Source organism: Sciurus vulgaris (genome assembly GCF_902686455.1).
Source record: "Sciurus vulgaris genome assembly, chromosome: 5".
NCBI classification, from domain to species: domain Eukaryota; kingdom Metazoa; phylum Chordata; class Mammalia; order Rodentia; family Sciuridae; genus Sciurus; species Sciurus vulgaris.
Genome location: NC_136465.1, coordinates 69,110,568 through 69,124,141, shown reverse-complemented (window position 1 = coordinate 69,124,141; position 13,574 = coordinate 69,110,568). Strand labels below are relative to the sequence as shown.

The 13,574-nt window shown below is 46.7% G+C and overlaps 1 protein-coding gene across 1 annotated transcript in view; it reads left to right on the top strand.

Annotated features, from left to right (window-relative positions):
- The window catches only part of LOC306661376 (voltage-dependent L-type calcium channel subunit alpha-1C-like), a 448,729-nt gene that overhangs the window by 420,808 nt on the left and 14,347 nt on the right, over window positions 1-13,574 (top strand). The window contains exons 3-4 of the mRNA XM_079140354.1: window positions 8,405-8,470; window positions 9,491-9,582. Coding sequence (XP_078996480.1) covers window positions 8,405-8,470; window positions 9,491-9,582 — 158 coding nt within the window. The remainder of the gene's footprint in view (window positions 1-8,404; window positions 8,471-9,490; window positions 9,583-13,574) is intronic.

The window sequence follows — 13,574 nt, the reverse complement described above, 5'->3', positions numbered from 1 at the left end:
TGCAGAAGGCAGAAGGTAGAAACCCTTGGAAGTTGTCTTAGAATACAAGGCAGATTAAAACGCAAAGTCCCAACACAAAGTTCAGAAAACTGCATCTGCTCATCTATTCTGGGTGTAAGTTGTCTAGATCATGCAGAGACAAATGCCTTGTGGGACCCTGTTAGGCAATAGGTCCAGTAATGCACAGCCTGCATGCATTGTGGTGTCCCAGAGCCTTCCAGCCCATGCTTTTCTTTCACTTGTTTCCTTGTACCCTCTCCTGCCACTGTGTCGCTCCTGTGTTAGCCAAGACCTAGAACACCAGGCATCTTCATTTTTGACTCATTACAGCTTATCTCTGTCTGCCTTTCTTTAAAGTCAGCTGAACATACCCAATGCTCTCCCTCTGTGGGAAGACCCACCCTCCAGACCATGTGCCCAGTTTCTGTGAACCCTCTAACTCCCCCACTCTTACCCACTCCAACCTCCAGAGTCTCTGGGAGCCTAGCCTGCATGTAACCACTGTGTTCATCATGTGCCTTACCCTGCCTATGCTGACATAAACTGGGAAAAGTCTATGTTTGTAATGATGTTCTGCCTCCCTGAGCTTCCTTTGGGAAGCTATAAATAAGCTTAAGTGGGTAATTTCAGCTGTGGGTGTCAAGAGTTTGATTTTCTCTATCTAACTAGCCATGGGGAAAGAACTGGGCCCATGGGCCATTTCCTGTTAAACACCCTGAGGACTAAGATGAAGCTTAATCTGACATGGGAAATTTGCAGAGTGCACCTGTGAGGACCACCATACAGATTCCAGGAAACTGGGAAAGAGACATATGATCTAGCCAAGAAACTGAGAGGAGGAAGATGAGTTCCTACTATCCAAGTCTGCAACTACAAGCCTCCCTTGGCTCTGAGTGTCAGGCCACTGTAAAAGCTTTAGTTTTACACTGGCATTTATGCCTGAGAGGTCTGTTGATCTTCCAGTCACTCCAACCATGGTGCCCCTCTCATCTTTCTAAATTCCTGACGTTCATTTCTATCAAGCTAAACCCACATTTCTGCAGCAGACTGGATGCAGAAAAACAAACTCAGTTAATTGGACCACTCCTGATGTAGGAGTCTATGATCCTCTTTGGTTAAAGTGGAGGAGATGCCACTCGGTGTGACCTTGAAGTCTCCCTGTACAGCCCCTTCTCAAAGGCTGCCATCAAATGCTTCAAACTGAGCCAAGTGTGAGTTTTTTGAAAGAACAGTGCATAGATTCCACAAATCCCAAATGTCAGCAGACAGGAGGCAAGGTTGAGTGGAGTGGTGGTGCCCCCCATGTAGCCCATCAGAACCTGGCCAAAGGCTGCCAGGGAAAGGCTGAGCCGTGGACATCCTGCCCCATTTTGCAGGGACAGAACTTGGATCTGCCTTCTCATTGCCCTATCATTGCATTTGCTATGGGAAATTGTCCTGACCTGAAGGCAATGTGTTTATCCTTCTAGAGCAGCATTGGGAAGCTGCAGCTCAGGGGCAGGCTCTGATAATCTCAGTGGAAATCAAATGGCAAGCTTGGGTTTTGGGGTCCCAGTGGCTTTGTTTTAACTCATCAGATCCAGCTGTCCTGGTGGCACCAGCTTCTCAAACTCTTGACCCCCACAGCTGAAGTTTCCCACTTAAGCTTGTTCTTTCTTCTTTTTCTCCTTTCCCAAACACAGTGGAACTGACAGCTGGGTTATAAAACCCTAGCCTCCTCTGTGTGCTCTTCTGGGGCAACAAATCCTTCTAAGGAGAGAAATAGAATTTCAAGCAGATACACGGGTGATAGAAATAGAGGTGGAGACCATCGAAGACCTCAAAATACACGGGCGGGGGCCGGACTACGGATAGGACAAGGACTGCTGCCTGCAGGTCCCACTCCAGGCCCTCTGAGAGCCCATGTAGCAAGCCCCCAACACCCACTGTCTGCCCCCTGCCTTGAAGGAGGCAGGAGCATGAGCAGGAACCAACGCAGCTCTGATTTTGAAACCTAAGAAATATTTTGACTCTTCTCCTATTTGGAGGGGCCAAGAGCCAGGACAGACCCTCTGGTTGGTTTCTGTGCAGCACCCCCAGGTTGGAAATGGGCGTGCTATAAAATCTGCCTCTGAATTTCCCTGTCCCTTGGATCTCCAGATCTGAGTAGGAGATGGGTGGCTCCTGAAGCTATCCTGCTAGGTCAGGCTACAGTGGAAGGACCTGTGGAGTCCTCAAGGGTTTTGGGCTAGTGGGATGTTCAGAGAGTGCAATCGGGCTTGGACAATGTTGGGGGAACAATTTAAAATAAAGGAAGAGGAAAAGGGAGGTGGAGGGGGCCACCAGAGATGCCCCCTTCCATGAGGGGAACCTGGAATGGGAACAGTAACAGGAAACTCGAGGGCCGGTTCTCTCCTGGTGCTGGCAGGGCTGGGTGAGCTGCACTAGCTCTGGGAAGTGGGAAGTGGCTTGCTTGAGGGTTGCCCAGCACCAGCTCTCCAGGCTCTGCAGCACAGCCTACTGCTCCTGTGGGCAGGAAGTTTGGGAAGGGGGAGGTCAGTTTCTGTTGTTCTTGGGACTGGAGGCAGAAGGAGACAGAGCAGTCTGTCCTGCCTTTGGAGCCCTGGCCATGCATGTACCCACACCCTCAGGTTCCTCCAGGTCCCACAGCTGAAGGTGAGTCTTCAGCCAGTTGAGACCCCAGCAACCAATGTCGGAAGCCCACCGCAGCTTGCCTTGGCCTCCAAGCCAATTCCTTCTCTTCCCCTTCCCTCTAGGACTCTATGGAGGGAGATGATCCAACCTAAACAGATCCCTTGGTCCTCACAGAGAAAGGCCCAGATATTTCCAGGGTTCACTTCAAGTGACACCTTCCTACCTCCCCTGTCCTATGTCCCCTCCCCTTCCAGGGTCTTCCTCAGCTTGGGCAGGGTGAGAGCCTCCTGGAAGCCCCAGGGAAGAGGGGAGTAGAAGGTTGTCAGCTTCCTTCCTGTGAGGAAGGCAAGTTCTGCAAGCCAAACCCTTGGCAGCACCAGTAGCACCACACTCCCCAGTCCCTTCCCCTGTATCCACTCAGGGGCAAGGGCTGTGGGAAGCAGGGGGAGGTGACACAAGAGAATGACTGGAGTCCAAAGAAGCCAGGGCTTGAAAACCCTCTAGTGGGCAGCCCACCCCACCCATCATGATTCCTGAATGCAATGATAGGGACAGCTACCTCTCAGCCACCTGGCAAGCACCAAAACCCACTCAGGATTTAGGATCCTCAGCAGATCCAGACAGAGCACAGCCAGAAACTGCGAGGGCAGCCAGCTCTGGGCCTAGATTCCAAAGTACGTGATAGCTCCTTCTGGAACTTTCTGTTGCTCCAATCAGAGCATCACAATGTAGGAATGAAGGGGAACAGACAGGGATGGGATATCAGGACCTCTGGCTCAGGGACTAGGCACAGCCTGACTCTGCAGAGACCACATGACTGGCTATTGACCCAGAAAGCTGGACACTGACCTCCCACTTGTGACCAGGGAGTGGGAACCTCAGGGAAGAGTCCAGTGCAGCTGACCCACCCTGCCTGCCTCCCCTCAGTCAGACTGTTCCTCAGAGCACCCGCTCCTGTCCCACATTCTCTTACTGTGTTAACTGCACCTCCTGTTGCCAATGGCTTCCAGAATGCAGAAGAGAACTTCCGCATCTCCATCACCTTCTTCTGCCTCTTCTGGGACATGCACCTGGTCAAGTTGCTAAGGTGTGGGGAGGGAATCCCGATCCTGCTGTGGAACTTCATCAAGTCCCTCCAGGTAACAAGGCTACCTTATCAATGAGAGGAGAAAACCTTCTGGGATCCTGGGCTGAGCTGGAGCTATCCTGCCCTCTCCTCTAGGGCTCCTTGGACCAAAGTTAGCACAGAAAGCTAGGAGCCTGGGGCTGGCCCTTCCTCTGCGCTCAGCAGCTGTGGGAGCACAATGTCCCATGGGACACCTTGCTCTCCTCATTTCTTTTCTTTTTTCTCTTTTAATTTATTTTTATTGTAAACAAATGGGATACATGTTGTTTTGTTTCTACATGGAGTAACAGCATACCATTTCCATATTCAACATTTAAAGAGTAATGATGTTTGATTCATTCTGCTATTTTTTCATCCCCCCACCCCTCCCACCTTTCTTTTCCCTCTATACAGTCCCTCCTTCCTCCATTCTTGCCCCCCGCCCACCCCCCAGTATGTGTCATCATCTGCTTCTCAGTGAGATCATTCACCTTTACGAATTTTGAGATTGGCTTATCTCACTTAGCATGATATTCTCCAATTTCATCCATTTGCCTGCAAATGCCACAATTTTATTCTTCTTTATAGCTGAGTAATATTCCATTCTATATATATACCACAGTTTCTTTATCCATTCATCAATTGAAGGGCATCTAGGTTAGTTCCATAGTCAGGCTATTGTGAAATGAGCAGCTATGGACATTGATGTGGCTGTATCTCTGTAGTATGCTGATTTTAAGTCCTTTGGGTATAGGTCAAGGAGTGGGATAGCTGGGTCAAATGGTAGGTCCATTCCAAGTTTTCTAAGGAATCTCCACACTGCTTTCCAGATTGGCTGCACTAATTTGCAGGCCCACCAGCAATGTATGAGTGTACCTTTTTCCCCACATCCTCTCCAACACATATTGTTGCTTGTATTCTTGATAATCACCATTCTAATTGGGGTGAGATGGAATCTTAGTGTAGTTTAGATTTGCATTTCCCTTATTACTAAAGATGGTGAACATTTTTTCATATGTTTGGTGGTTGCTTGTAGATCTTCTTCTGTGAAGTATCTGTTCATATCCTTAGCCCATTTATTGATTGGGTTATTTGTATTCTTGGTGTAGAGTTTTTTGAGTTCTTTATATATTCTGGAAATTAGTGCTCTATCTGAAGTATGAGAGGCAAAGATATTCTCCCACTCTGTAGGCTCTCTCTTCACATTGCTGATAGTTTCCTTTGCTGAGAGAAAGCTATTTAGTTTGAATCTATCCCAGTTATTGATTCTTGCTTTTATTTCTTGTGCTATGGGAGTCCTGTTGAGGAAGTCTAATCCTAAGCCAACAAGGTGAAAATTTGGACCTACTTTTCTTCTATAAGATGCAGGGTCTCTGGTGTGATTTCAAGGTCCTTGATCCATTGTGAGTTGAGTTTTGTGCAGGGTGAGAGATAGGGGTTTAATTTCATTCTGTTGCATATGGATTTCCATTTTTCCCAGCACCATTTGTTGAAGAGGCTATCTTTTCTCCATTGCATATTTTTGGCACCTTTGTCTAGTATGAAAAAATTGTCTTTATTTGGGTTTGTGTCCGTGTCCTCTATTCTGTACAAAATCAGATGTTAGCATGCAAAAAAGGGAGAAAGAGACTCTGAGGGAACAGGTAAACATAAGGAAAAGAGAGCAAGAAAAGTAAAGAAATAAAAACTTAAATTTTTTTTAAAAAGGAGAAAAAGAAAATCTATTCTATAACAGTCATATACTAATGAAACCTCCCAGTGTTTAGTAGCCTGATGCATGAGAGGTACCTGACAATGAGCTTCAAGCCTCCAGCAGGCATCGCAGGATGGGATTTGCCCCACCCAAAAATTGGAGCTACGGCTTCCAGGATTATCCAACATGGCTGCTCCGGCTTTGAAATGTGTTGGCAAATGAGGAGCTGCAGCTCAGGGGTGGACGTGGTCAGCTGGAGGTCCTGGAGATAGGATGCAGTTGGTCAGTCAGGGGTCCTGGAGGTCCAGTGTGTTTGGTGTGGTTGTGGGATCCTGTAGGCCGGGTGTAATCAGTCGGTCTGGGGTCCCAGTGATAGGGCACGGTATGTTGGTCTGGGGGTCCTGGTGGCAGGGATAGTCAGTTGATGTAGAGGGCCCCAGAGGCAGGGAGTGATTGGTTGGACTGAGAGATCCTGGAGACGGGGCTCAGTCAGTCTGGCCAGGGGTCCTAACGGGCCTGGCTGTTGTCTCAAAATGGCGGCAGCCACTTGTAATCAAACCTGCAGGTACTGTAACAGTGAACTTCCAGGCAGCAGCAGGCAGCCGATGCTCCACTGGCAGTTGGCGATCAGTTTGCTGATTGTTGTCAGATGATCGGGAGTTGAACCACGAGGATTGGATGATGAATAGGAGTAAGGCAGGTGATGGACAGGCGAGAGGCAGGAAATGGCAGAAGATAGACGCCTGACAGTGAGCAATCTGCTCTCTAAAAAGGTGTCGATATGCTGGCAGACTGCAGGTCATCACAGCAGACAAATGGGTAAACACCAGGGGATCGATAAGCAGCAAAAACTGCCTCACGGAGAAACAGATATCCTCTGCTTGAAACCGGAATTATGGAGCAACAAGGAATGCAGCCTCCCTCTAGTCCGCCATCTTGAAATGCCACTCTCTTCATTTCTGAGATGAGACGATGAAACTAATCTGTGGTTTTCAAAAGCTGACTCCTGGAGCCCCACATTTCCCTGAAGGCAGGGTACAGAGGGTGGGAGGACAGGGGAGATTGAAGTGGTTCTGCTCTCTCCTCTCATTTATGCATTTCTCCTCAACAGGACAAAGGGGTTATGTGGGATGGAACAAATCAGAAAAACACAGGCCTAGATCATCTGCTACCCTCTCTGGCCCCCTCCAATTCCTAGAGTTTGGGAATCTCCTTGCTGTCCCTACCTGGTTATGTCAGTAACCAAATTCTAAGGGACCCTGCTGTCACTCCACTCCAGGAAAGCATCCCCCTTGAGGGACCTCAGGATTGCCTAACTACTGCATGGTTAATTTCCTTTTCTCGATCATCATTTTCCACCTGTAAAAACAGGCTCACAATCACACCTGGCAGCCCTGAGGAGTGTTATGTAAGTGTGAAGTTAAAGAGAAGCACAGCTGTTAGGTCCCTGGGATTCCTTGGTGATGACTGCAGAAGTCCCTAAGTGCTCCCCTGGCTTGGCACAAGTATCACTGTGCAAGTACCACTCTCAGAGTCCCCAGGATGTGGACAATCATCATCTCTAAAGATCTATCTCCAGGTCCCCTGCCCTGGCCAGTCCAGGCCTCAAACAGGACATGAAGTTGGTCTCTGGTCCACGTGTGTCTCTAGCTGTGGTTGCAGCCAGAGGACAGGTGCTCTGGGGCCCAGTGCTTCCCTGCTTTGGAGTCCCATCCCAAAGTCACTCCCCACCAGGCAGGGCCACAGAGACCATCTGCTGGACCAGTAGGCAAGGCCCCAGGCTGTTGCGCTCTGGGAATCACTGCTCCTCCAGCCAAGCCCAGGCTGACTCCACACCCCCCAGGTGGGGGAGGGGCAGCACCCTGGGAATTTGAATTATCAGTCCTAATGGGAGCAGGAACAGGTCTGACCAGGTCACTGATCCCTGGTGTCTGACCTGGTCACTGATCCCTGGGTTCCAAAGCTGTGAGTGGCCATACATCAACCCCACCCCCACCTTTCCTTGGACTAGAAAGAGGCAACAGGCTGGATTGACTGTGAGGAATGGCACTTGATGAGGAGCCCAGTGTGGCTTGGTGGGAAAAGCATTGAGTGATCTTGCAGTGCCCTCTAGTGGTGCGCGGTGGCTGGCGATGCATTTCCTTAGGATCCTGCATGTTGGGCTCCAGGATCCCACAAAAGGAATTGGTGTGGAGGCCCATGGTGCCCCCCACTCCTCCCGGAGAGATGGCCTTTGCTCTGGAACATTAAATTGTTACATATGTTGAGTGAATAAAATGTGTGGCGCGTGACTTTGTGAGGTAGTGCACTAAGCACTCTGTAAGCCTCTAGTCATTTAAATGCCACAGAGTTTCCCAGAGGCCATCATTGTCCCACACATCAGATGAGAAAACTGCAGTTTGGAGAAGTTTGGTAACTTGCCCAAGCTCTGGGATCTGGAAAGTAGTTTCACAACAGTAAAACCTGCTCCCACAACCAGTGGACCAAAAGTAGACCAAATAAAGAGGGGCCCGACCTGCCTCCTCCACCTCTCCATGGGTGTCAATGGCCAGTGTGGCGTGCCTCTTCCACCACTCTCTCCTTCCTCGTGCAAATATTTAGGCACAGTTGGAGGACGTTCTGCTCCACCTCGACTCTTCTTACCTAAGCAGTATCACACTGCATCCATCACACTGCAGCCTGCTTTTAAAACCAACCTATGAGCCCAGATGGAACTCTACTGAGTTTCAGCTCTGCTGAATTTCATTCCCAGTACTACAAAAAGTAAATAAAAACTAAAATGAGAAGTCAGTGCCCATTTCTCAAGCTCTCTCCCAGGTGCCCAGTTCTTCTGTAGGGCCCTTGTAAGTGCCCTCTGCCCCAAGTCAGGCAGCAGCTGATGGCTGAAGAGATGGGGACCCAGTGCTCCCAGGACAGGGATCCAGCCTGCCTCTCCCCTGGGCCTAATTGGTGTGCTCTATTCTTCCTTCCAGGCCCTGCCCTATGTGGCCCTTCTGATAGTGATGCTGTTCTTCATCTACGCAGTTATTGGGATGCAGGTAGGAAGAGCGCCTCACCCGGCTCCTCCGCCAGGGTCCCAGGTCTGGGTTCTACAACTGGTAAGGGAAACTCAGATAAATGCAGTTGGCCTCATCAAAAAACAGCCCCTTCTCAGAAACAGCAAGAAGGCCTCTGACCAGCAACCCCTGCTTTGCCCATGTCTGAAGAGCCTGAGAATTACCCTCTGCCCAATGGCATTCACACACTGAGGACTGAGAGGCAAGAAGAGAGAGGGAATGGAGAAAGGGAGGAAGGTAGTGTCTCCTCGAATGTGCAGCAGTTCTTGGGGCCCCCCTCACAGATGCCCACAGCTCCTTCTCCTTCCCCAATCCAGACTTCTGCAGCCTCTTTGGAGCTCCTGCTGAGTCCCCTTCAGACTGGGCAGCACTTCCCCAGCCCAGCACTGCACACTGGCCAGGAGCCTAAGCACACTCCCCACTTGCTCACTGCAGAAAGACTGAAGGTTCATGGGTCCAAACCTTTGTGATGAAAAGAGCTAGCTCCCCTGACTCCTGATTAAAGGGGCCGGTTTCCAGGATTGGCATAGCTTTAAACGGCCAGGAAAAATAAAATAAAAGAGAAAGCCTCTTCTTGGGGGGAATCAATGAAGCTTGTCCAAGCTCCCGATCATCCATTCAATATCACTCTAGTCCAAGAACCTATATTTGGACATAGGAGCTAAAATGGCAAAGGGAAGAAGGCAGTGAGCCCTGCATCCCTGCACAGGAGCAGGTCCTGGTCACAGCCTCCACTGCTCTCAGCCACAGCGCCTGCTGGCTGTGGGGAGCTTTGCTGAGGGCCAAGGGCACAATTCTGTTTACACGTGTCCATGGAGAACTGGGACCAAGAATGGGTGTGGCCAAAGGTGCTGGCCAGGTCACATCAGGAGACTCTGTTTGGGGTACAGGTCAGGCAATCCCTGAGTCACTTTGTTCTGTAAAGAGACCATTGAAAAAGTGTTGGGAATCAGGGTCTTCTTCTCACAGGTCGCCGAAATTTCTCCTCCTTTCTTCTGCTAGGTGTTTGGAAAAATTGCCCTGAATGACACCACAGAGATCAACCGGAACAACAATTTTCAGACCTTCCCCCAAGCCGTGCTGCTGCTCTTCAGGTAGGTGTCCGAGGACACAGGTGCACGCATACACACCTGCATGATGACCTGTGGCCTGGGTTAGAAGTAGAGTGAAGTGAGTAGGGAGAGGGAAAGGACAGAGTGGGTGCTCCCCTCACTACCCCTCCCTGAGTAGGAAGCCGCTGGCTTCATTGTTTTTCCTATTAACTTTCCATGAGCAACGTGTTGGACAACCTGTTGGACACTGACACCTGCTGGTTACCACCCAAAGCCATCATGGGATCAAAGTCAAATACTGAAAGCACCCTCGCTTGAAATCTGAACAGCTTCAAAGCCAAGTGTGCAGCATGCTGGCTTTGTGACCTAGAGCAGGACATCTACCTTCTCTGAGCCTCAGTTTCCCCATAAAACAAATATAGATGTTGATCACTATGCTACTGTGTGTGCCATCTGCTGAGTTAGGTGGTTATGTCCACCTTCACTTAGTTTTCATTTGTTTTATTTAGTTACACATGACAGTAGAATGCACTTTGACATATCATATACAATGGAGTATATTTTCTCTCATTCTTCTGATTATACATTATGTAGAATACCAGCATATATATTTAGATTTATATACACTTTTATATATATATATGTACATTATATATATGTACTTTTTATAAATATGTACATTTATATACACATATAGATTTATATATACTTTTAACCACACTGAAGTCAACCTTAGGCCTCCAGACTTTTTGGAAGGCCACCACCTCTGGACGTCTGGGGAAGCGGTTGTTTCTCACAGTGCCCCTGAGTGACTCCATTCTGCAGCATGCTTCTCCTTCTCATTCAGGTCATGACAATTCCTGGACCAGATGATTTCTAAAGTCTGTGGTAGCTCATCTGTTCTACATGTGGCACTAGGAGAGGTAGGGATTCCTGGAGTCCCCTTCCCAAGGGGTCTGGGGACCCTTTATCAGATAATTCTCCCTTTCCATCTCTCACAGGACCCATTCCTCAAGTCTGAGTATCATAATTGCTCAAAATGTAGTATAGCATACTAATGGAGTCCCTAAATATCAGTCTGACATCACCACCTCCCTCAGAGTGAAAACTATCAGAATAGAAGGGCTGTAGTAAGCTGCCACTCAATAGTAGCACTCAAGCCTGTGCCACATTTAAAGGCAGAGTTGTACACAGATCTCAGCATGATCAACCTCGGCCCTTCTCCTCTCCTTTCCTAACGTTCTGGAAGACAGAAGACATTTCTTAAAAGAATAAATCCATAACAGTACTGAGGTTAGAAAAATAAACATAAACATGAGTTGCTTAGGTTCACCAGAATGTTAAGGGATTCTTAAATGGAAGAAAGCAGGTGGGATTCAACCGACAAAGGAACAAGACCTGAGGAGCACACACCTCCACATGGGTTGAAACCATGGAGAAGTGAGAGCACCCCGGAGAATCTCTAAGCTCAGGGTTATCAAATACAAGGGGTTATGGCCTTGGACTCCTGGTTCCTTAGTGACTAACTCTATTGGGGATAATTTGCTACTTCTTGCAAGCTGGAAGCAGTGGCTATTCATATTTCATCCCTGAACTTTGGAGTCTGTGGAGGCAGAATGTGCCTCTCCCCTCAGGGAACCCACATCAGAAAAGATGCCACCTGCCCAGTCTACCTCCAGCACATCTTCTCTTTCTTTCCTGATTCCCAGAGAGGATACTGGGAGGAGGACTTATCCAGAGAGGTATGAACTGAGTTCTCGATCACAAAGAGAGATCAACAATAATCCCGAAGTATTTGGATGAAAACTCCATCAAGAAAGAGAGGCCTCACACTTGACCCACAGATGAATGAGGAAAAGGAATAAATGGAATTTGTTCTATTTATTGAAATAAATATAATTCTCTGATGTCTAATATAATTACAATAAATATAATTAATATCTTTCAAGAGATCATAGAACACAACTCATCTGTTAAACTAGAAGTAGTAGCAGGAGCAGGAGCAACACCCAATAGCAGCCCTCACGAAAAAGAGCAAAATCAGCTGGGCACAATGTAGTGTGCCTATAATCCCAGTGACATGGCATGCTGAAGCAGGAGGATCACAAGTACAAAGATGATCTCCGCAATTTAGTGAGGTCCTAAGCTAGTCAATGAGACCCTGTCTCAAAATTAAAAAAATTAAAATAAAAGTAAAAAGGACTGGGGATCTAGTTCAGAGGTAAAGTGCCCCCTGGACAAATCCAAAGTGGAGAGAGAGAGAAGGAAAGTGTGTACTAAAAAGAGAAAAATACAAAGGTTGAAATATTTTTAAAAAGTAGGATGCATAAAAGAGGGGACACAGTTGAAGAATAAATTAATACACTGGCAGATTAACCAGAGCACTCTCTTCTAATATATCCAAAGGATAAAGAAAATATGAAATGACAGTTAAAACATGAAGGGTAAGACCACAAAAATTCTATCTCTGTAAGATAAACTTCAGACAAAAAGAACAGAAGGAATGGACAGAGTGACATAAAAAATGATCAATTAGAATTTTAAATAAAACTAGGCACCTTCAGTTTGAAATGGCCTACTATTTGCAGAAGAGGGTAATTTTAAAAATCCTTAACTAGACACATTATGATTACTTTTTAGAATATGAACAGTAAAGAAGATGTTCTAAAATCTTACAAAATGGGAAAACATCAACAAATTGAAGTTTCACAAGACCAGCATTACTCTGATATCAAAGTCAGAAAAAGATGCTACACGGAACCAAAACTACAGATCAATACTCTTGATAAGCATATTTGCAAAAATTCTCAACAAAATATAAGCAAACTGAATTAAACCATACATGAAAAGCATCATTCCCACAATCAAGTGGGATTTAAACCAGCAATGCAGGGTTGGTTCAACATATGCAAATCAATAAATATGATAGAGCACATTAACAAAATGAAGGACAAAAACCTTCTGATGCTCTCAACAGGTGCAGAAATAGCATTTGACAAAGTTCAACCTCCATTCATGATGAGACCTTTCAACAAATCATGCATAGAAGTAAGTTAGTTACCTGAACCCAATAAATGCCGTGTGTGTAAAGCCCCAAGTTACATCTACTCAGTAGGCAAAAGATCAGGAACAGGGCAAGGATGCCTCCTCTTAGCTCTTCCATTCAACATAATCTTCTAAGTTCTAGCCTAAAATAAAACACATTCAGGTAGGACAGAGAGAAGTGAAAGTATCCTTTGCTGATAACATGATCTTGTATAGAAAACCCTAAAGATTCCACACCAAACAAAAACAAAACAACACTGTTAGAACTCATAAATAAATTCAGTAATTTTCAGGCTACAAAATCAACACACAAATATCAGTTGCATTCTTTGCACTAACAGTACTCTACCTGAAAAAGCAATAAACAGCCAATGGCATTCCCTAAGCATGCAGAAATAAAAGTAAACTTAAACTAGGAATTGAAAGATCTGTGTACCAAAAACTATAAAACACTGATGATAGAAATAGTTGCAACACAAATGCATGGAAAGTTCCCGTGTGCATGGATTAAATGATTTAATATTTTTAGTGTCCATACTACGCATGCAATCTGCAAATTCAATGCAATCCCTATCAAAATGCCAATGTCATCGTTCACAGAAATAGAAACAAAATGTCTATGGAACCCCCAAGGACCCTGAATAGCCACAGCAATCTGGAGAAACAAAAACAGCACAGCTGGGGGCATCACACTACCTGACTTCAAAACCATTACAAAGCTACAGTAATCAAAACAGCCTGGTGGTCACATAAAGACAGACAGATGGACTAATGGAGCAGGACAGAGATCCCAGAAGTAAACCCAACATTTATGGTCGATAGATTTTTGACACAAGTGCCAAGATCACTCAATGAAGAAAGAAGAGTCTCTCCAGTCTCTCCAGAACTGTGTTGCCAAAGAGAAGGAAGACTGCTTTGAAAAGCATCCACTGGTCTTGGACTTCTCTTCAACAGAAATGCACACTTGAAGCTAAAGGAATAATGTGTTC